Genomic DNA, 24,297 nt, shown 5'->3' on the forward strand with positions numbered 1-24,297 from the left:
CTCCGTCCTGCTGCTGCTGCTGCTCTGGCACTGCTGGGTCCGGCCGGCCGGCGCCGACAACGCCAGCCAGGCGTACTACACCGCCCTCATCAACGTGACGGTGCTGAGCCCCGAGCGGGGCGGCCCCACGCTGCTGAGGATCGATCGCGGCCGCTACGGGCAGGATTCCCCCAAGGTGGAGGTCAAGGGCCTGCTGGTGGCTCCCGTCCCCATCAACGGAGGTAACGCTTCCTTCGCAGCCGTCGGTCGCTTGCTGTCGGGTGCCTCCTTTACAGGGTGGTTGGCCTTTGTCTGAGCTTTGCAGACTTTCCTAGAGAGCTCTGACAAAAGAGGAGGAAGAACTTGCCCAGAGGAATATAATAAAAAAAACCAAAATCCATGATCTGAGAGTGCTGGTTTTAATAACAGCTCTGCAAAGCATAATGTGTTTTCCAGCATGGATCCCAGTAGGCTAGTCATACTGAGCGATGAAGGTGTTATTTCTAAACTAATTAGAGAGTCGGTAGCAATAGTTAACAGTATTTGGTTGCAGCATTGCCATGAATCTCAGAACAGCTGCATAGCTATCTCACTGTCATAGATAAGCATCTGGATGGCTTCTGCAGCTGCATGAGGTTGTGATTGTTCAGTGTACATTTCTTAAAAATGCTATTTAAGCTGTCCATCAAGACTTGGAAGGACTGAAGCCATCAAGCTATTACTGTCATGGCCAGTCCAAAATGCGCTTGTTTGCAGTACTGAACAGTGTGTAGTGCTTCCAAATAAGTTTTCTTTTAATTAAGTGGAGCTGTTGTCCATCCATTTGGTTTTTTGACAAATGTTGGGTTTTATAGAGAACACTAATTAAAACAAGTGAGAGCATTGTCTTGATTTTTGCCTGAAATAAAACCAATTGCTTCAGTCATAATGATATGGTTTTAGTAGTATCTTATTTTGAAAACCCTTCTTGACATTATCTAAACTGCCATCTTTAAGAAATGGACCGCTTGATGGATCACAGTGGTCCCAACCTGTCTCCTGGACAGTAAACCTCTGAATAATGCATTAAGTGAAATAATGTAGTCAGTTAAACGAGACTCTAAGTGGTGAATATTAAGAGTTTTTTAAAAGAATTGATAACACAGAACTACTGTATTATTAAAAGCTTTTGAGAATTTACCAAATCTTAAGATCAAGAGAATACTTTGATGCTTCTTCAGAACAAAATGCATCCTGCTAGGCAGCCTGCTATAAGCTTCTAGTACGTATGAAGCAGACTGCGCATCAGCAGATGCTTGCCGGTTTCATTGAAGCTCGGTTTCATTAGCTTTACGAAGTGTTAACTAGAATATATTAATATAGCATATTTTGGGTGGAAGGGCGAGGAAGCAGAAATTGTTGAGCAAGTCTACTGTAAAACTATTTTCATTTGTACTTCAAATCCTACCTTCACCATGCTCTGAGTCCAGCTATCATCAAATATGCTCAGTCTTTCCTTCTTCTGCTTCCTGGTATTCCTCACTTAGACACACACACCCCAACTGCCATATGAATTCAGGAGGCTGTCCCAAAAGTGTTAGGCACATAAACACTGTTATTGCAAGTAGTATTTCTGAGGTTTTTAAAACTGCTGCCTTTTAATATATGCAAGGTATGAAAACACTTGATTTGTTTAGTAGGTGCATTATTTGTCAAGAAAAACTTTTGAAATTAATTACTTTTTAACCTGCTTCTGTAACTTTTTCTGCTTTCTTCTGATACAGTCTTCGCTAAGGTGTGACTAAAACATTGAGGGAGGCTGATGGCATTTTCACTGGAAGCTAATAATGAGAGAAGAGCTAAATAAAATTCTGAGCAGTCCATAAACAGCATTTTTGTACCTTACTGCTAAGTATTGTATGATGAATAACTTCAGTGAGAAAGCACATCAGGAATCATGAAATTGCAGACCTCAATTTCTGCAGTTTTGACATGCTGCAGTCATTAAAACTTTGCCATCAGTTGTTGGGGAGATTCAGTTTTGTCCTTCTGTTTGTCAACAGAAGACTGTTAAACACTGCAGCAGTTGTCTTTAAAGTTCTTATGCATTGTTCTGTGTAGGTTGTTATATAGTATACATTTTATTTTAATTTTGCCAAGGCACACTTCATGTGGCTTAAAAATATTTCATGTAGTAGGAAAGATTGGAATATTTTATGCTTTTAGTTAAGATGCTCTTGAACGCTTAAGGGTCTTATGTTTATATTCTTCCGCTTCTTTATATCTAGATTTGATAAAAGATGATGCTGTCTTGCTGAAAGCAATTGCTCTAATGCCTTTATCAGCCTGTTAATATTGCTGTAGAACTTGTTTGCAAAATATTTTTTTCTAATAGCTCTTAACACGAGTAGCTAGCACCGGCCTCTGCTGTTAGAGCAGTAAATGCTCTACCCTAATTCTCCTGTTTCCTAAGAAGAAAAGGACTCTACATCTGTTAGCAACTATGTTTGAAGATACCTTGACTCTGAAACTGCTTTGATGTCAAGCATTCACCCATTCATGGGCTATCCCTTGAAATTTCCATGAACGTGGGTGATCTGTTAGCACCTTGATGGCGTAGACTGGGGCATCCATGTTTTACAGCTGAAATGTCCTTAATGTCACATTTTTGCATGCTGCGTTTAAGATCCCTTATTCATTGCCTGCAGGGAAATAAATGAATTTAGTAAGTCAAGATTTAGGGCCAATGATCTGCTGCTGAACATACACCATTTGTAATAGCACGGCCTGTGATTTTAAATGTTGTGCTCTGCGGTGTTTTTTGTTAACTTGTGTTCTTGAATATGCCCAATATCTTATATACTACTTTTTGAAGTTGCCAGTCCCATGTGATTACCCATCCTTTAAATCTCGGTGCATAATGATATATTCAATTACTTCTCCTGTTTCTTTAGCAGAATTTCTTTAATCGAATTCAACCTTGTCATGTTAATACATGTATTAAAACTCTTTCCCTGGTCTTTTTATAGACCCTTGTATGAAATTGATACTGGCTTTCAAAAGCCATGTTCCCCTGGAAGTGATATGGCAGTAATTAGCGTGACCGCTTGTGAATGTGACTTGTGAAAGTGTAGCTCCAGGGAGCTGTCGCTCACAGTTGGCCATGGGGTGTAAATACAGCACCTGTGTACGCATATCTTTCCAAGTGCCTTAAATGCCTGATAGCAGCAGAGTTTCTCTATTATAAATTTCTCTTCTGTTCTTCCACTTCTAGTTCCTTTTCTTACTTCCTCTAACTTGTTAATCTTTTGTCATGACTTAAATAATTTCTTATTAGAAGAGCATTTTAAACAGCTTCTGGATATGAATGCTTGCAGATTATTAAAAAATGCTCCTCTCGTTCTGCATGGAAGGATAATGGTGAAATGCATCTTCACAGCCTAATGCAGCTTTTCTGATAGTTTAGTTCAGGTTATATGATCTCTTCGGTGAGGTTACTGAGCACTTCTCATTCAGTCCCTTACTCTGTTATTTGTGACTTTGTAGAACCAGCCACTTCAGCCCAAACATCTCACAGCAGGTACCTGTGGCAGTGTCTGTACATGTACCATGTAAGCGTTCAGCCCTGTGCCACTCTAGTGTCCTCTGCTTTTGAGCATCTTTGGTATTAGGTGCCTGACTCCAGTTGTGGTGCTGACCTTTAGGTGTCAGGCACATTCCTCTTGCTATGACAAACCAAGCTAGAAGCCATTGAAAACTCACTTTAATGATTGTTGGTAGAAACTGCAGCGCTTTGTGGCTTAGTTCCCTCAAAAATGTTCTCCATGGTGAACAGGATTCTTCTGTAACTATTGAGTCTGAGTTATTGCATGTCATTCCTGGGTTTGGATACATAATTGAGGACTGGAAATGTCAGTCCTGTGTGCTCTCAAAGCCCCCTCGCAGATGGTCAGACCTTGCCGGGAGGCGAGGTTTTATGCACCTTGGCTGGGAAGCAGGCAGGGTGGTTAGGACTGGAGATGGGACTGATAGGAGGTGAAATAGCAGCAGACTCAAAGCTAAACTTGAAAATATTAAGGCTCACTGAGCCAGTAGGTCAGGAACGAGGGGGTGAGGGGATGGAAAGGGACTGGAGTCCAAAGGGCTTGTGGGGAGGTGACGGATGTATGAAAGCTGCATTGGAGAAAGAACTCATAGAAAGGGGAGATCTCTGCTGAAGGGGTAGTAGGGTTGTGGCTGGGCAAGGAGACTGAGAATTTGAGGAAAAACATGTTAGAAAAAGGTGGAAGTGGGGAAGAAACAATATTGGCACAATGTTAGGAATGGAGGTATATCTTGTGCATGGTGCTGTAACTATAGCATTTTGTAGCATCTGACACTTCACACATGTTGTGTGAACAAGTTTTAGCTGCAGAAGGCTTAAAACGGCAGTTTCCTGGTAACTGCAGAGCTTTAGGTAACATTCAGACAGAATTTTGTGTTCCTTTCTTGCCCAGAATCCAAAATAATAAGCTTTAGGACAATGCAACAAGCAAATGCATCAATAAATATAGAGTAGTAGAAGAAAAATCTTGTGCGTGCATCTGTCCTTTACCGTTGGTCTCAGTATCCAGCTTAATTTGTAGTCATTAATTGACAACAAAAGTGGAGGTAATATAGCCATAATCGTAGTGTACTTACTGAGCTAACAAGATTAAATCTGAACTATTACAGGACTCTCTTAAGCTTCAGTGATTTTTCCTTTGTTTAACTTCTTCCCTGAAACAAGATTACCTCTTGTTCAAAGAGTTTCTTTTAGTGTTAAAGCCAGCTTTAGTCAAAGCAATTACCTGAAATAGCTCTTGAAAATAAAATATTGCTGTACATAATTTGTTGACACAACTTTTAAAAAGTGGAGATTATAACTGGCTTGAATAAGGACTATATTGATAATAACACAAGTAGTAATACATTGAAAGAAAAGATATGTATTACATGTATTAAACCCTAATGGGACAGCAAATAACTAGTACCCTTCCTTGCAATAAGCAAGAATCAGTGCTGCTGTGTTGCTTCTGTAAATTTCCCAGCTGAATTCCTTTTCTGGAAACTTTATCACAGGATTATAATTACTGTGTTGCACAAGGCTGGCTGTTTTGCCAGTCAGGTGTGCTACGTAGCACCTTCCTGGGCAGTGCCTGCTGGAGGGAGGGAATGCTTTGGGGCACAGGCTGCATGGAACTGCATCTTCTCATGTGCTGTTTTCTTTCCCAACCAATCTCTTGATGTGCTGCCCCTCAAAATTTTGGTGGTGTCTTTCCACCTATTGTATCACAATGATTGAAGGTCAGACTTTAAAATTATTTCTGTATGTGTAGCTGAGACAGACCAGCTCGGGCAACTGGTGCTGGCCTCAGAGAGTAGAGTATCAGCTGAGATGCAATCAATATCAAGATATCTGATCTTTTTTTTTTTTAAAAAAAAAAAAGAAAAAACCCATGGAATAACATAGTTAATGCCCAGGGTGTGGGATCATGGCACTGGCCTGCTTCTGTGAAAAGGGGACAAAGTCTGATAACAGTCAGTGCAGCAACCTTGGCTAAAGTGGGATGTCACAGCTACATTCTAAGCAATGCAAGAGCAACATAAACACCTGGTATATGAGAGAAAGCAAACCCAGTCATGGTTCAGAAGTAGGAGACAGTCTGCATTCAGGCAGGTGTGTACTTACTTCTGGCAAAGCTTCTGACAGCTGACCTATTAATTTCATTTTTGCTACCACAAAATGGCTATCCCTCTTAGAGGGGGAAGGCTAAAGGACCTGGTTGAGCACTTGGAAAAGATGAGGAGGAAAGTACTGTTGCTGTTCTAATGTATGCTTGCTAATACTTCTTCAGTAGTTGAGAAAGCCTGGCTGGATCTATTGCTTTATTAACTATTTCTTTCACATGAATCCCTAAAATGCTGTCACAGACATCAGTCCTTTGGCAGGAAGGGCTCTTGAATTTAAAAAAATGCTTAAGGAGAAACAGTTACATGTGCAAGTTGAGCAGTCCTGTGTGCTCTGCAAGAGGAAACTGAAGCTGTCCTAAAGTTGAGAACAACCGTGCAGCCCAACTGTAGATACTTAAATCACACCTTCTGTAAAGAGGCTCTTCTGTGGTGTTGGGGCTTACGGTAGGAAGGGAGATATTTACAACATAGCTCTTTAACCCAGCAGGCTGCCACTTCTAACAGAAAACTGTTTTTTTGCCAACACATTCATGGTACATAGGTAGACATGGAGAGAGGAAAGGCAGAGTAAATAACTTAATTTCAAATAAGCTGGAAGAGTAGCACGCCTATAGGGAAACAGATGGCTTTCTGTATGCTTATATCTTCTGAAATTGTGACATTACATGAGTGACTTCTGATCATATCTTTCTATGTGCAAGTGATTTGTTTTAGAATAACTTTAATTTAATGTGAAGTTCCTTTTCATTCTGGCATGGACATCATCCAGCTAATACTTGCAAGCCTTAGTCTTTTAGATCCTAATTGGACTTTGGACAACGGAGCATAGATGGCATGATAATGGAGAGCTATCGATGACGGTTCTTGCTGACACTGTTCATTTATCTATGTCCCTTACAATGCCAACTGATGTGCCTGGCACGTTAGGTGTATCGCAGATGTTTTATTTTAGCCAGCTTGCTATGCTAGAAGGGTGACCGCGATTATAAGAATTTCACTCTTTTTCAGAGTGTATTAAGTCTATTGAAAAAACGAGCAGAAAAACTCAGACTTTCCACTATTGTTCCTGAATTTTATTTAGTTAAAAGTTAAAAGATTACTTAACATTTGTGTGGTGTAAATAGGATACTAATGTAAAGAAAAGTGGGTTGTGACTTTTTACTAAATCTCAAGTGACTTGCAGTTGTTCAGTTCAGGTTTATCTAAAACAACCAGATTTTCTTTAATGTTTTTGTATTACTTAAATAGTGCTAAAATAATATTGTCAGCTGTTAAATTTTCATCAGGACATACTGAATCCACCTCGTCAGGAATAACATGCTGTATGCATTTGAGTGATGTTTGTTGGTCTATATCTGGAAAGCTATTATCTCTTAATATCTTGTTTCCTAATCCTGTTGCTCTATCCAGTAACATTTCATAGCTCTGTCCACAGCTCAGAGAGACTTTGATCTCTACTGTGGTAGAAAATTTTGTACTACTTTTCCCACAGATGCGAACATTTCATCTCTGTCCACAGCTCAGAGAGACTTTGATCTCTACTGTGGTAGAAAATTTTGTACTACTTTTCTCACAGATGCGGTTTCTGTTATCTCTTACTACTTTCTCTGTCGTTTTTTAAGCTAAAAATTTCAAGCTGTACAAATTTAAAGGTGCCTACGTAAATTTTTATAAAACTGAATTATATAGCAGACTTTTGAGAATGCTGCCTCCCTTTTCAAGGTGCCTTTTATTGCTTTTATGATTTTTCATTCTAATAGCCCATTACCCTATTTTTGTAGCCATTTTTGTTTTCACTTGCTATTTTAGTTTTGAGCATGATACATAATCCATACGATTACTGCTCTTCATCCATGCCGTATATTTTGAGTAAATTTATGTTGGCCATAGTGTCTACTTTCAGAGTTAATTTTGGCAGTTTGAGGAGATTCTGTGGAATTGTGGCCATTTATTGAACGGTATTTTCCAAAGGATGTATCACACCTGAGATTCTTGAATATGATTTCACTGGAGAAGGATGGGATTTTTAGCTTTCAAGGCTTGAGAAACTCCCAATCACAGTCTGCTGGTGCTTTCCCCCTCCCACATTTTTAAGTGGAAATGTTCTGAACAAGGGGGAAGTGTGCATTAAACAGTAAACTGCTTTTATCTTAACAGAGGACATCAAGATTGCTTGCACATGTGCTGTTATGGTTCTATCACATTTTCAAAAAGGACTGTAACTCCTTTAAAAAATGTACTGTTCTCTTAAATTTAAGACTACAAAAACAAGCTACAAAAGTGCAGTCAATATGCAAGTGCGCTCCTATGATCATTGCTCTTCATGATGGCCGTCACCAGTGCTCCAAATCAACGTGTGTGGATCAGTGCTAGCTAGCAATTTCCAAAGGGATTCGAGTAACAATGTCAGGGCGATGGAAGAAAATACTCCATAAAAATCAGCTTCAAGCATCTATATTTCAGATTTTCCCTGATCCCTGTATAAAACAAAAGCACAAATACAAAAGTACAGCAAATAGCCCTCCGTGTCTGAAATGTCTAATACAGCCTTGAAAAACAATTGTGGAAAGGATGTGCTTATATCTGGCTCCCCACCCTCCTTCCAGGGGAACAGGGAGAGGCACTTCTTGTCCAAATTAAGAGATGCAACGACTTCCTGTACGGCTGCCACAATATAGATTCATCTGCACTAGTTTTCTTCAGGCAAGCAAAAGATTTTCTTCCTTGTTTCAGAAAAGATCCTTTAGCTGTTTGAATCTCCTTTGTTTTGTTATAGGTTTTAACCTGAGCTACGTTAAGCTGAGAATGCTTAAAAGATCTTTTGTTTCCAGCTGATATGTTAAACTGGATATTTTTTGTGGTAGACCTTTTGCTGAAATCCCATAGTCTGTGCTGAAGAACTCACTTCTTTAAAAGGAAAATTTTATGGGACACTTCATTTGAATTGCTGTAGGATTCGTAATGTTTTCAGAGCTGTTATGCAAATAAATTTATTTGCATATGTCTTGAAAAATCACTGTTTATCCCAACCATTTTTAGTAGCCAAAGATTGTTACACTCTTGGCATTTGAAAGGGTAAATATATTTGTATTATAAGTTACTGTTGGCTCTAAATTTCTAAAATCCTTTAATGATATGACCAGAGCATCAGACTAAACTGCGTGTTTCCAGTTGAGTAAACAGAAAAGTCTTTCATCAGTTTCAGCTGCTGTACTGTGGAGTTATCTTCTGCGTTGCATTTTGTACCTATTGTACATAGCTCTGTGTGGCTTTCGGTTGTTCCAGGATATATTACAGCATCAGAAGGGACAAAAGAAGAGCTTTGCATACTGTTGAATTCAGACATCTGGCGTTTGCCGTTTCTGTTACTCTTCCTTTATACCATTAATACCTGTTTAGCTGACAACTTGAGTGCATCGTGTTTGCAAAACCATTTGTTTCTCTCTGAATTTGAATGCACTTCCTTGCAGACAAAATGTGCATGCATAAAAAGCTGATGTTGGCTGCTGGGGTTTTACAAGATCAGCTTTAATAGTGTCCTTTTTTCACAGTAGCCTGCACATGGCAGATAACTCTGAAATCTTGTTTTCACAATCTCCTTTGTTTAATTAGACTTCCCACTGCAGTGATATTTGTGGCTGCATTAGAAAGAAAAAAAAGTTATACTCCCCAGAACGACTGCTAAACAGCTGTTTCATAAATGCCTATAGCATATGAACCATATTCTAATGTTTTTCAGCCTGTAGGCAGGTATTGATTCAAATGTAAATTCATTGTTCTAGCTGCACTAGAGTTAAAAATAGCTTGTGTTAGTGAGCCTAATTCTCGGGTATATAGTCACAGCTTTCAATGCGCGAGACTTTTTTTTTTTAAAGACTTTCATAAGAATGCAGTTAGCTTTAGGCTTTATTAACAAGAGGATAGTGGCTTTCCAGTGCATAATAGTTAAGTAATTCAGCAAAACTTGGAGTTAGGTTTTTTCTTTTTTGCCTGTTTGAACAACTTGCCATCTGTGTAAATGTATTTCCCATTTCAGTTGCAGATCGCCTGGGCTGTGACCCTCGAACACGTTTCCAAGTTCCACCAAACACCAAGCAGTGGATTGCTTTACTGCAGCGAGGAAACTGTACATTTAGAGAGAAAATACTGAGAGCAGCTTCACATAATGCCACAGCTGTGGTCATTTACAACAATATATCCAGTGAAGAACCTGTCACGATGACTCATCAAGGTAAATAAAACTGAATCTCTTTCACTATAATTCTTTTTTGCCCGAGTACTCTTTTGCCATATAAACTATTGCTAAAGAGCTCTTGGCAGTGCACAGATGATGCTATTTGAAATAGGCTGTTCTCTAATGCTGTTTACATGTATGCAATATAGCGAAATAAGCCAATAATTCTGAAAAGCTGTTTTCCTTTAGCGTACGTTTTATCCAATGAGGAACGCTTTCCTCTGCAGTGGGGTATGGGTGTTTTGGAGTGAGGAAATATCTGTAAGATCTTAGGAGCAATCCGTTTCAAACCTTTCTGAAGAAGAAAAGCTAACATATAATGGAAGGTCTAGAATTTTACATAGCATCTGTACCTGAAGAATTTTTATAGTAGCATGTCTTCAACTGACTGTTATGGTGGGGACTTTCAAATGTTAACAGTTACATCTGAGCTTGCATGCTTTTTTTTAATGACAGTTTACAGAGGGGTTTTTTCTACGATGTGTCTTTGAGTGCCACACAGGAATCAAAAAAACTTAGTGATTCAGAGAGCAGTCGCCTCTAAGTTGTCTAGAATTAGTCTATTGCTGGTCTAGAATAATGCTGAAAATCTGGATTTCTACAAATTTCTACTTTTTTAGGGCTATCTATGTGTAAAATTTCACTGTTACTAGTGAGTTACTTTAGCCGGTGGGAGCCTCATACATAAACGTTTTCCTTGGTTAAAAATTATTTTCACAATTTTGATAACTACATTTTTTGTTTTTCCTGAAGGTTTTCTCAATTTGGAATTATTTAGCTTAATCAGAAAAGGTATATTTCTATATTTGATGGCTGTACTGCTAGCTGATCTTTTTTTTTTTTTTCCCCCCTAGAATATTTTCAGTCCTTTTTCTTTAAGCATAGGGGGTTGCTTGGAAACTGGAATTTCCTAATTATTGCTCTGCATACTGTCACACAATTCTTTTACTAAAAAAGTGCTATGGTTGCTTCTTTCTCTCTTTTTTACAAGGGAAATGTCTTGTGGCTGCTTCTGGTTTAGTGGGCTTTGACCTTCCCAATTCTGTATACCACAGGAATTTTCCAGGGAGATTTTGACCTCTGTGTAGCACTTCAAAGCCTGTTGACAATCCATTTTTATCTTAGGTACCTTCCTTAGACATTTTTGCAAGCAATCTGCAGGCAAAAAGTCCCATATTCTAGTGAAACGCTTTTTACCACCTTCCTTTTGTGGTTTTTTGCCATTTCTCTCTCTGCTGATGTAGTACTCTCCTAAACCTTCAGCTCAGGTCTTTCTTTGAAATACCTGTAAGATTGTAAGGTCTGCAGTCTCTGTTTGGCAATGATTTGTGACTCCTCTTGTGGCCTGGAATACCTTCCTGTGGCAGAAAAAAGTACCAATAACAATACATTGTCAAATGTATTGTTTGTTATTACATTACTATTACATGTTAAATCATATAATGGGTTTGTTATAACTTTAATGCCTTCTTTCTCATAATGCTGTTAGATTTGGCAGGTGCTTTCATAGCAGTGGGATGGTGTTTGTCTTTTATTAGGAAATCCTAGTTCACTCAGTGTTTCAGCTCTGAAGACCAGTGTGTTGCCTTTGAAACTATAGCAATAGGTCCAGTGGTCCTGGTAGGTTGAAATAATGTCTCAAGTTACAAAATGTGAGAGCCGCTATGGGTAAAATCATGTCTTGTAAGCTAGCCAGGCAACTGTTTGGATACTTGATATTTGGAAAAAAGCTAATACTGTCTTCAGCATGTTGACTTCCAAATATTTATGGCAAGCTTTAAAAAAAAAAAAAGTAATTAATGGAGATGATGTATATTTTTTTTCTTTGAGTATTTGAGATACTGGGTTTTAGGTGCATGTGCTCAGTCCCTGGTATGCTGGAATCTGTCACTGATTTGGGCTGTAGGCACTATCTCAAAATTAATATTGGACTTGAAGTGTTCAAACTATGCGACAGACTAAAAGTAATTATCTAGAACTCAAGTACCACCTTAGCACTGTGCTGTAATGAAGAGGAAAGTTGCTCCACAGCTTTTGTTTTGATTGCATTATGGTCATGGAAGGGATCTCCTTAGCAATCTGCGCTTTGCAGAGCTTCCTATAAATAACTTCCTGTTTGCTTGATATAAGCACTGCAAGTGTGTGTAACTGAGATGTAGACTAGTCCTTTGGTGTTAGCCTCAGCACAGCGAGGGTTTGGGATCCAGCATTCCCTTTGAGAATCGTTCCAAGTGGGATGTAGGTTCATGAACCTATGCTCACGTGACGAGCCTATTCAAACAAATGTTGTACGTAAAGCAGTCTTGCACACGTTCAAGGCACTCTCTGGTCGTCTTTTTTCTGCCTTTTCAACCATATCACTGCTTGTATGCTTTTTAGATGGTGAACAACCACATCATCTGCTACTTAGATATTCCGGTGCACTACATCTCATCTCTTTTTAGTATTTTCTATCCCTAAAGGTGAGGAGGAGTTGACCCTGTATATTTGATAGCTGTTCTGCTGCTGATTCAGTTAAATATGTGTTAAATAGAGTTGATATAAAGTGAAAATGAAGGTGAGCCACCGAGTTAGTCTTACTTCCATATGATGTCTAGGGCTCTGCAGTATTCCTCTATTCTTTTAAAAATGCATTCTTCACAAGACAATTTTGCAACTGTAATATGATGACCAGGTTCATGGCTCTACATTTTCTTTCCGTAGACAACTGAAAATAGACCTTGTGTTATTTTATCACTGTAACATAATTTTTATACTGCTGCATACCAAACCTTAGGAATATTCTGTCTTCCTGGTGAAGCAGAGAGGAAAGCAGCAACTGCTGATAATGCACACTGTGTGAACTGCACGCTTTCCTACTTTGATATTTGCATGAATTCCAATCACCAGCTTAGGTAACGTCTGTGCTAAAAATAAGTAAAATATTATATAGATTTATGTATGTTGCCCACCTGCAGAGAGGCATTTCCCTATGAAAAGAGCTCAGTAAGCAGTTCTCACCTATGGGATTAATATTTTATCCAAGTTATTTTATGCTTGAACACACATTTGAAAATTTTAATCTTATGGAAATTTGTTCGTACTCAACATATTACTTAGCAGAATGCAAATTCCTTCTGGTGGCTAGATAACAACTGTCACTCTTGAATCGGTCTTTCATCACCATGTCAAATGGTCAGTTTCTATTGCTAATATCAGAATTTCCTTTTTCTTGTGTGATAGTCCACTAAGTCTCTCCCCCTTCGACTTCAAGTTGAGTTTTAAAGTAGGTATTGACCCTAAGGAGTTGGTGAACTTTTTAAAAATATATATATATATTTCTGTTAATGTTATTTGCAACATATTCTTTTCTCTGTGTATATCCTTGTATGTATTACTGTGTGCATGTAAAATAAACTTATTTTACACATTCTTGTAGATGTCCTTTATCAACCTAAGTGAAGGACGTCCTTCCCAGCATAGGTTATGTTAGACTATGATATCACTGGCAGGAAGGCACTGTTATGAGTGGTTTTGCTTGCTACTTCTGTTAAAGCAGAACAAATATTGTCTAATGTAAAAAAGAGTCTATGTGGTAGAGAAAATATGTAGTAGCTGTCTCCTTTATAATCAGTTATGGGAATAGGAAGGACGTGCAGGTAAAATAGCATTTCAATTATTTTTTTTTTGTTTGTGTGTGGTGCAGACAGTCCTGTCAAGTACAAAATAGTTAAATTTTATATTGAACTTATGTATTAAAATCTAGACTTTTATTTGGATTTATAGAAAAGAATATAAGCCAAAGAAGCCTCTAAAGTTAAAATTTCATACTCAGAATTTATGGAACAAATATAAATAGAAAAATACAAACAAATATAGAAGAGTGTCAAAATGAAGCTGCTGGATTCCAATAACTACTGTTCATCAGTGCTGAAGAAACTTCCTGAAGGGTTTAAACAATTCTAATATAATACCTTTTTCAGAGGATTTACCTGATACAGGTAAATCTTCTGAAGTCTTTAGGACAAGCTGCAGACATCTTGATCAGGATCAGTCTTCATTGCACTTCTAAAGAAACGATGCATTCGTTCTCTGCAAGAAGGTGTTCCGTGATGTGCGCAGAAGATGACATTTCCCTGCCGTAGTACCGTGGGAGGGCTGCCCAGCAGTGGCTCCCTGAAACAGCTTCCTTTCAAGGGGAGGATTTCTGATGGCCCTCCGTTTGCTTAAAAAGCACACTAGCAGAGGAAGCAAGGTCTGTACTTGCTTTGAACTGTGACAAAACTGAATGCATTTTATGTGGATTATTTTAGGTCACTGGGCCAGAGACAGGAGGGACAGGAAGTAATTTGGAGTTGTTGCCATCTAATGGCTATTCCATGTTCTTGCCCTAATTCGGAGTGGGTAGAGTAGACTGCAGAGATCGGCAGTCGAAAGGCCACTCTCCTCTGTTGTGGCACTCTCGCTGCGTGCAGCACATCTCTTCCTCTGCTGCTTGCCTTTTTCTCACAAATGTCTCTTTATGTAACTGTAAGCTGAACTGATGTGTGAAAGCTATGGCAGGGTGCGTGGCAGATTATCTTGCACAAATGTGGGCTGACGAATATTTCAGCTCTATACCAAATCCACTGAAAAACTTTCCCTGGATTACTGAGATCTACTTTTAGTCTACAGCTCAAAACTAATTTTATTGTATATTACAATATTGTTGTTATAATTTATTATTACTAATTTACCCTGAAATATTAGTGAAAAGGAAGGAGAGGTGAGTCATTAAAGTTGCAGCTTTAAAAAAGGCAAAACAATCAATAGTCTAACCATAGTTTACATATCTTTGATAATTTTGTATTGTTTATATTTGCTAATGGAAAATGAGGAACAAGTGTCAACAACATTATAGTTAATCCTGTTTCCCACTGCATTTCTTGGAGGTGTATCCATCAGGAAAATCTGTCATACAGTAGATGGAGGTGTCTGACACTTAACGGGATGTGGAGAGGAATGTGTTCGAAGCACAGATTCTGGACCATAAGGAAGCACTTGTCTCTTCAAGATAAGCCAGGGAAACCCCTTTACAAAGCTAACGTAGCCTCAGTGCCTTGCAGAACTTCTTACCAGTGGTTCTGCATGGTATATGCCTCATCCACAACTGAAATAACAGCAGTTAGGCTCGTCTTTCCTTAGCCAGCTGAAAGGGTAATTAGTTCTGTGACTGTGAAAAGGCCCACGGGACTGTTAGTGACTGTAAGTAATTACATTCTTTTTCTTATCCAAAGTCTGAGCTCCAGCAGCAGAGTAATTCCCAAAATCTATGGATTTGGTGGGATCAAATTTATGATATTAATCTACAAATATGCTCTTTATGAAGCTCTAAAAATATTTTGTAGTGTCCTTGAGTAAGGCTCTCTTGCCACTTCTCTTTTGGGTTTTGCTGAATTTGTTTGGAATGACTGTCCAGATTGATGAATCTGTATGGAAGTTGTCGTGTCTGTAGGTAGAAGAAAATAACGTGAGCATCACAGGCTACCCTCATGAGAAATCCCTGGGTTTTTTTAGCTCCAACTTCCATTAGTGGGAATACAAACTGCTATCCAGAAATATCGAAATGGGAGCCACCTACCAGCACCCGGTCACATTACAGAATGCAAGATTACAGAGACTTGTAGTTACCAAAATCCAAGTGTGTCTTAAATTGATGAATGGACCAATAAGGTCACATTACATTAACATTATTGATTAATCAAGAATGTGACACTGTAATCAATGATTGGGTGTTGAATCCAGATCTAAGGTAACAGGTTTTGGACATTGTTCAGAAGTATACGTGAAGAAAGGTTGTTTTCAAATAAGCAGAAATATCTTTTGACACTTATTTCGGAAATATGTGAAATTGTGACATGAGGAACCTTTTATCGGTAATGTGTCATGTTAGGATTACACCATTTCCCTAGTCAAAACTTAAGTGAACCGTCTGCTTTTTATTAATTTGCGTTTGTTCAAGGTTTGAATATAAAATTTGGTGTACTTTGTTAGCATACTAATACCTTAACAGTAAAACTGTTCTTTAAATAGGACTGCAAATGCATTTTACTCACCGTAATATATAGTTAAATGCCTTGTAAAACTATGTGTATGAAATAAAGAAAACTGTGCACAGATTGTGGAAAGGGGATGATAAAATTATAAATTCCTTTGTACAAAGGTTTTTTTTATTATTCATACATTATTTAAGTGGAATGTCCGTTTCCTTTTCAAAAAAATTGTAATGCAAGTAGAAGCGAAGAAGCATCGCTAAAAGAGAAAAATGTTGTGTGAAATGTCTGTAAAATCATTGCAACATCTGTCTGCTTTTCCCTTATCTAGGCTGGTTTTTCCCTAGTGTAAAGAACCCAAAAGGTCACATGCATTAAAAAATATACATAACTATAATTCCCAGAAGATAAAAGTCCTTCTACAGAAAGGGAATAAGCAATATAAGTAGAATGGTCAAGGCAGTCAAAAGTGAGGGGGGAAAAAACCAAACAAACCCCCGAACCCAGTGTCCTTACCATTTTGAGTGAACTCTGCTACAGCTCTGTTTCCAGAGATGTATAAATTCTCCCTTTTGGTGCTCCCCTCTTCTCAGCCCAGCCATGAATCTGTCCTCCCGGTGCCCATCAGAAGCATTGAAGTAGTGTATTTTTGCTTTCAAAAAGCAAGATGGGGCAGAGATTCAGGAACTTGTGGGAGGCTTAGAGAAGAGGTGGGTACATCTTGTAGCTTAATGAAAGGATCTTAATTCTTCTAACAGTGCTTAGTGTCATATGACTTACGATAGAAGATAAAAAGGAGCTCTCTGGGTGAGATTAGTGGAGAGGAAATGATCTGCAGTGAAGCTGAAGTCTAATACCTCTCTTCTACATACTAATACTGCATTGTATCTTTGAGAGACTGTGTCAGTTTTCTTGAGTGGGGTATGCTGGGTGTAGCAGAGACAGCTGGCCCTTGTCAAGCTTGAGCAAATGCAGGGTCATAGCTCCACCATCTCACGTGTATCAGCATGATTGGGACTTGTGAATGAAGCAGGAGGATTTAGCTGTGACTCCTGTTTTGATCTTACGCAGATCTTTCCTTAAGAAATGTCTCCGTGAGTGTCAGAATAGAGCAATTGGGTTATGAAATAATGTGTCAGCAGTTGTAATCTAAATATGGCCCAACAGTTTCATCAACTGATTTTGCTATTTAGCTCTCCTTTTAGGAACTCTTGGTTATAGTAGGTTAAAAAGCTGATGTAAAATATGGCGAGAACATTATTCTGAAGCATCGTTTCTTGTTTAATGAAGGAGGGCGGGCATTGGAAAGATCATTCCTGCTTAGAAGATTATTATTTATCACCTATGGATTTAATAATTTAATGCGCTACAGGCTAGTGCAACAAGAATCTGATTAGGCTTTAATATTTGTTTTGACGTTAATTGTGTCACACCCATCTTTGGAAAGCTGCTCTTGCTGTTTCTGGTTTTCTAATCATATGCCTCAATCATATGCCTGTTTTTCTTAAAGGAGCAGAACTTTGTGAACATCCATCACATGTCTATTACCAGTACAGCAATGCGTGGTACATTTCAAAATACTAAAGTGTATGTAGGCATGTTTAGAGGGTGTAGTGCAGTGCTGTTTCTTAGCCTGGCAGAGTAAAATCTGTGGAAGCTCTTTTTGCTGCAATCAAAGAAGAGTTTTGAGCGTTCTTCAGACATAACTTAACTGTATTTCAGTTGCAATTCATAGAAGCCTGGTCCTCACTTTAATATCTACTTCCTTGTCCTCTTAAGTGGGCAGTCAGAATTCAAGTTTTAGCCTCAGAAGATATTTTTTTTTTTTTTCTTCCCCAGGTTGTTTTGCATAGGTTTGTGTAGCAGACACTTGTGATTTCTGCAAATATCTGCTCAATGTTTTGGAATAGCTAGTTGTTCCACTGGTTGTGTTTAACTGATGCATCCTGTGAAAGCCTAACTTCTAGGTAACAGTTTCATGTACTGCTGTCCTTTACAATTTTCTCACGGTAGTGTTATAACATCTGTTCTAGTGTCTGACACTACATAAAATAGGCATCCTAAAGTAAATGTTTACATACAGACAAGAATTCAACGTTTTCAGTGTTATAAAGGCAACAGGAAGAAAAATGTTTTAAAATGCTATCCAGTCTCATTTTAAAATTGATGTGTATTCTTGGCATTAAATTCTTGCCTTGCTTAGAACTAAATAACTGACAAATACTACGGGTTTTTTCTGTTTTCAGAAGTATTTGATTTGGGACATCTCAAACAACGTATTTTACTCTTGAGATTGCACTTGTGTGTTGACAGCTTGGATGTGCTCTTGTTTACTTTCTGATTAGATCAAAATAAAAATATGTGCAGCTAGACCTGTTTTAATCACTCTGAAGCTATGCCAAGGCTCTTCCTCTTGGTGTCTGCTTTTCCAAAAGCCTGTTTTAGAATGTAGGACTTGTTCTTCACAACGAATTTCTCTGGTTTGTATCAGACTAAAATTTTAAGGTGTCTGAGTAATTTGTGTATTTTTCCCCAATGTTGTTAAGTACTATGGAATTTGTATTTAAAAGTTGTGCTCCTCAAGCCCACCATTTCTAGCAGTGCAGCTTTGCATGCAGCTCAGTATGCCTTTTCCCCTCCCTCACCTCACCTTGTGGGTTCCATGGATTATATCCTCTGTGGCTAAATCCCTTACCTTGCAGGGGTAATTCTTGCTTCTGCCTCTGCTCCCTTGCAGCTCAGATGTCTTCTGGTGTTTCCATGAAACTCGCGATTGGTCTCTCAAAACTTCATATATAACCATAGCACTTCATTTGTGCTTTCCTGTTTTCTTTGTTGACGTTTTGTGGGCTCCCAAATTCTGTTGGACTGGTTTCACTGTTACTTAATCTTATTCCAAGAAATCTGTCACTCACAGTAATAGGACTGATCCTTTTCCTGGGTACTGAATAGTGTGTGTTACTGTAGTTTTATTTCTGATATAACGTGTTAAGAAATGCTTAGCATACAGTCATGGGATTTTAATAGAAAATAGGGAAGTGTGGTTTGTGAAGATGGGCAGTTTTATTTCCAGTGACATTATCACTATGATGTTCCGATTGTTGCAGTCAAGTAGGCAGTGGCATTTCAACGTCTGAATCATGCCCTGAATCCAGCCTACAAGTGTCTGTCTGCACCATTCTTTACCTTTGTTAGGAAGGTGGGGATTTTGTTTGCTTCTTTTTAAGGAAGTACTCTGAAATTTCCACCAGCAGAATTATTCACATAAATGTGTGTGGAGTTTAGGTTTTTCAGACTGAAGTAATGAAAGAATTCAGTTACAATTAAATACTGTATGCTATTTAAAGAGAGAATTATATTCTTTCGCAAGCGTGAGATGAGTGCAGTCTATCTGCTTCATGCTGTGTCTGCAGCATCAGCAGGCACTATCAAAGATGCAGGAAATTACAAGGACTTTAGCTGAAAATATCAGCCATGAGAAAAGTGCTAACCTTTGTTATAAGTATCTGACTTGATTCTCAGTTCTCTGCAAACCTTGTTACACCAAATCAAAATAGTTCAGTGCCTCTTACAGGTGGTCCAGCATTTGCCATGCTTGAGATGGGATCTCACGTTTTGCCCTCCCCATCTGCGAGAAGGTGGTTGAAGCATTGCAGCAGTAGCAGCAGTTCGGTGCCAGGTTGCTCAGATGCCCGGGAGGAATTGTCTCACCTGTCCTTCTTCCCGAGTGTTGACCAAACAGCTCCTTGGGCTGTTCACAAGCCCAGGAAAAAAAAATGAGCTGTTTGGCAGTTGCATTTTGCCAGGCTGCCATTCCCTGCATCTTCCAAGGGACGGTAGATGGATGGAAGGTGTCTGAAGCCTGCTCTTTGAACGATGCCTGTCTTTAGCTTGGCGTCCTGGCCATAGTTGTCTATATTTTTGAGCTTCAGACAAACATTTAGTAGTCAAGAATCAACAAAACAAACACAAAAGGAAACAATTATTTGCTTCTGATGAGACTAGTAATTTTTCTTTGAGATGACTTTCTATTGACTTTCTAAATGTGCTCTTTTAGAATTGCTAGGAGATATGGATAGATTAGTGAGACAGCAAAGCAGTTTCCTTAGGAGCTCTACAGGAAACTTCTGGATGTTGCTGTTTTTCCCGTCTTCTTGTTTTTAGTGTCTTCTCAGCTTTTAAGTCCTTCTCTGTTCTCCTTTCCCAAAGTAATATTACACAGATTTAATGATTAATTGCAACTTCATCCCTTTTCATACATAGAGTTGTATAACTATCCTAATTAAACATGCACATGGTAAAATTGCAAGCTAGAAAGATCTGTCTGGGCTTGGATGATAGCAATTAAATGATTTATATTTACAGGCATCAATATTTATCTTATGCCTATCGTCTGTCCTAGCTTGTCATCTGTGGTTGAGTGTGTAGTTCATTGGCTTTAGTTAGCATTCCAGCTTCTTTTCTCTGGACACTGTGTTCTTGGCTGAGGAGAGTATTGCTTTTCATAAGATTATGTAGTAAGACCATATTCTGACATTTACAAACACTGTTAATCTTTCTGTGTTCACCTGAGGATTTTTTTTTCTGCTTAAGTTTCAGAAATGCAAGGTTTCAAGGAGCTTAAAATAAATGAGTCAGTGTCTCCTGCTGCCCCCAATTGTTCTCAAACAGGGAGCTCTTGCTAAAATTATTTAGGGTGATGCCCCTGACAAAAATACAGATGAACCAAGTCCCAGTTTCCACTAAGCTTCAGTATGTTAAACAGGCACAATTTATTTTTCTTTTCTGCAGTTCTCCTTGGCTCTCTCAGGGTCAGAAGCAGCAGTAGCACTTTGGCTGTTCCCAGTTGAGTCATTTGGAATGCAAATCACTTTGCAGTGATGCCAGAGGTTCCCTTTGTGCTGGGCTTTATATAAAATGCATGACAGATTGTCAGCTTTGTCACATTCCCTGGGCAGCAGGGAATAGGTAGAGGCTTCAGCTTTTGATTCGGACAGAACTAGACTAGTATCGGAGGATCTTAGTCAGCTTTGCTTTGTAGATAACCATAAATCATGCCAGAATGCTACATTACATAATTCCTCAGTGCAAACAAATACCTACTGGGGAAGGTTAGCAGAACATGGGTGTGGGGGAATACAGTCCCCCCGCACCCTTCCCCACCCTTCTTCACTATCCGAACTAGATATGAAGAACAGAAGTGAAGCCTGGGGAAAATATCAAGCAGTATAAATTATCTGCTCTTGATTGATCTTGCACCATCTGAGCTGCAGGCTTTTGGGGTTGCAGGAGCACGTGCTGCATCTACATACAGAATCTTGCAGGAAAGGTGGCTCTTGTCCTGTAATTAAGCGCTGCAAGTCTGGGCAGGGACTCTCTTACCAACTGGACAAATAGGAATCCAAGTAGATTTCCTCTGAAAATGAAGTCAGTGGTAGATTTTTATCCTGTTTCTGAGCTTTGCTGCCTATTAAGTATCTTGGTTAGTTTGCATGAAACCAAACTCAGTATGTCTCGAACTGAAGTGTCTCTGGAGAGTTGGACTAAAGTGGACCTTGTGTGAATCTGTGATATACTAGTGATTAAATAAGTTGTATCCATAAATTGTATTGGGCTTTGGTTGCTATTGAAAGCTTTTGAGTTACTGTGACACTTGTTTCAAAAATACTCCTTCAGAAGGAAACACTGAACATTCTTTTCCTACTTAGACGCATGTTACTAGGACAAGGCATGAATGTCTACCACTTCAATTTCAGATAAAGAAAAGTTGAAATTTCTTGGGGAAAACAATTCTGGAGCTGTGGAATATTTTTTAAATTATTGTGCAAATCTTAATTTCTGAGATTATCAGCTTTGATTCTTCTGAGTAGTTCTGTCAGCACAATCCACAACATCAATGTTAGGGAACTTGCTCTGAAAACTGAGGATAATGACTGTAAAAGTTACTATTTGGCATGGTGAATGGAAAAAGTAATGAGATAACTTTTAAGACTGTTACACAACTCTGTTAAAGCCCCCATTTTGGAAAATTCTGTAGCTATCTGGGTCTGTCACCCTGACCTACTGTGCCCTGTGTTTCAAAGATGCTGCTCTTTTGGGTCTTCTACATCATTTTGTGGATACAATAACTTCTTAAAAATCAGATTTTGATTAGAAGACTTTGAACAAATTCCTTGTGTTAAAATAGTACCTCATGTTCTCTCTTCACTGTCACACTAGGTTCTCTGTAACTTAAATCCACTCTAAATCCAGAATTTTGGTGCTGAAGTGACTTGCATTATACAGTTCCTCTCTGAGGGAATGTGAATTGGAGCAAGCAGATGGAGCAAACAGATGAGCAGACTTTGTAAGCATTTTGAAAATAGGTCTTGAAAGGGTTTTTAGTATAGGAAGCAAATAGATCTGGATGAATAAGAATGGCTCAAAGGCTTTTTTCTTTGTGGCTTTGGCTTGCCTATAAAGTTTGCTTTCTTTGAACTTAGATCAGAATTGCCCTGAGTTCAAGATCCTCTTTTTTTATGGGGCTTCTGCTTCTAAAACATGGGTGCTCTCTCTGCTCTGCAGGTGATTTCATTCTTTTTCAGCAGTCTTGTGGTTTAATTCTCTTACTATCTTTGTGCCAAGAATTTTCCATTTGGGACAGGAGGTAGTCTAGAGGCAGGACACTATGAAAACCAGATGGGTTATGCATTCAAAATGGAGCTGATGAAGCTGACAGCCTCTTCGCGATCTTATCAAGTGTGTCTTTGTATAGGTGATAAAACCAGCACTCAAACTTCTTCCAAGTTTTGTTGGTTTGTTTTTTTTTTAATTTCTCTTCTGCTTTGCAGCCAGACTTACTCACTTTACTTTCACTTCTGTCTGAAGTGATGCAGGTAGAAGTTTGGCTTTGCTGCTTCTGTGCTGCAATTGTGATTTACAGGTCCGTGACAACCGTGGTGGCATATGAAAGCCTTGTAACCATGCAGGGCAACTTGCATAACTCTCCAGAGCAACTTGTATGCAGCACTGTGTATACCAAGACCATTCCAGCAATATCATTGAACTCATCTTCTAAATGTTTTTCTGAGAGTTACCTGTTTAGGTTTTAACAGCTTCAAATCTGGAATAAATGTACCTTTTAAAGCTAGTTCAGACTGCACACAGTAATTATAATGTGGGAAGTACTGTGTAACCACTGGTAGAGATTTGTTACTATGTGTGGAGCCACAGACAGTTTGCATGTTAATGCCCTAATTTGAAAATCTGGGTTTGAAGGACAAGCCATGAGTTGCCCACACTGCCCAGTAGTGTGTTCCTTGTGCCATAGATGGCTTACATTACATACATACATCTCTAAGTTGTCAAATGGCTTTGCATTTGGAAAATCTTGTGAGCAGCATGCCATGTTAATTTTAAATGTAAATTAAATGTTTTTCTCTTTTTATAGGAACTGGAGACATTGTTGCTGTCATGATTACAGAATCAAAGGTTAAGGAGATCCTGAATTATTTGGAAAAGAATATCTCTGTCCTGATGGCAATAGCGGTGGGGTCCCGTGTTCCTCCAAAAAACTTCAGTCGGGGCTCTCTAGTCTTTGTGTCAATATCATTCATTGTTTTGATGATAATTTCTTCAGCATGGTTAATATTTTACTTCATCCAGAAGATCAGGTACACAAGTGCACGTGACAGGAATCAGGTAAGGGGACTCCTTTCTTCTGTAAGTTCTGGAGGTGATAACTTCTGTATACAGTAGTCAATAAAGAACAAATCATTTCTAAGGAATGTCCATCAAACTAGTGTTCAGAATCTCTTTGTTCCAAGGCAGAGCATGTTCCTGGACAAGGATTTTTATATAGCAAAGGGTTTTCATCCTGAGCAGCACCAGTACAAGATCATATTACATGACAGGAAGGAATAGAATTGAGGCAAAATATTTGGGTTTTAATGAGTATAAGTCCAAGAGGAAGATAGAATCTATGTTGGCTGCATAATACGTACTGTATGTACATTGGGAATGGGGAGGAAAGTTAAATTGTGAATGAACTTGTGTAGTGTAGGGGAACACCAAGCTGATGTTATGAATTCTATCCATGTTATTAAAGATAGCTTTAGTAATAGTTAAGGTAATTCAGAAGTTGTATAAAGGTATTTCCAAACTATAATCTCACATGAATGTTAGAGTAAGAAAACTAAGGTACAGAGGTGCTTAGTGACCTGCACGAACATTCAACTTTATTCAAGATTACGCCTGGTAGGACTGCCTGATTCCCCTGGTCATATATTTTAAGTAAAATTTTGTCCAATATGCCTTTCTTACCTTCTTTTTCAACTCTTAATTTGTTTAAGAACTGAATTAAGTATCACCATACTCAGAGATCTTGACTAAATCAAGTCATCA

At 38.7% G+C, this 24,297-nt stretch overlaps 1 protein-coding gene across 1 annotated transcript in view; it reads left to right on the forward strand.

Annotated features, from left to right (window-relative positions):
* Position 1: 1 nt before the first annotated feature.
* RNF130 (ring finger protein 130) overlaps positions 2–24,297 on the forward strand; it is a gene marked incomplete at its 5' end in the record, with an annotated part of 48,530 nt that continues 24,234 nt past the window's right edge. The window contains 3 exons of the mRNA XM_009286059.2: positions 2–221; positions 9,707–9,901; positions 23,345–23,595. Coding sequence (XP_009284334.1) covers positions 2–221; positions 9,707–9,901; positions 23,345–23,595 — 666 coding nt within the window. The remainder of the gene's footprint in view (positions 222–9,706; positions 9,902–23,344; positions 23,596–24,297) is intronic.

The sequence above is a fragment of the Aptenodytes forsteri genome, unplaced genomic scaffold, assembly GCF_000699145.1.
Source record: "Aptenodytes forsteri isolate BGI_AS27 unplaced genomic scaffold, ASM69914v1 Scaffold54, whole genome shotgun sequence".
Classification (NCBI taxonomy): Eukaryota; Metazoa; Chordata; class Aves; order Sphenisciformes; family Spheniscidae; genus Aptenodytes; species Aptenodytes forsteri.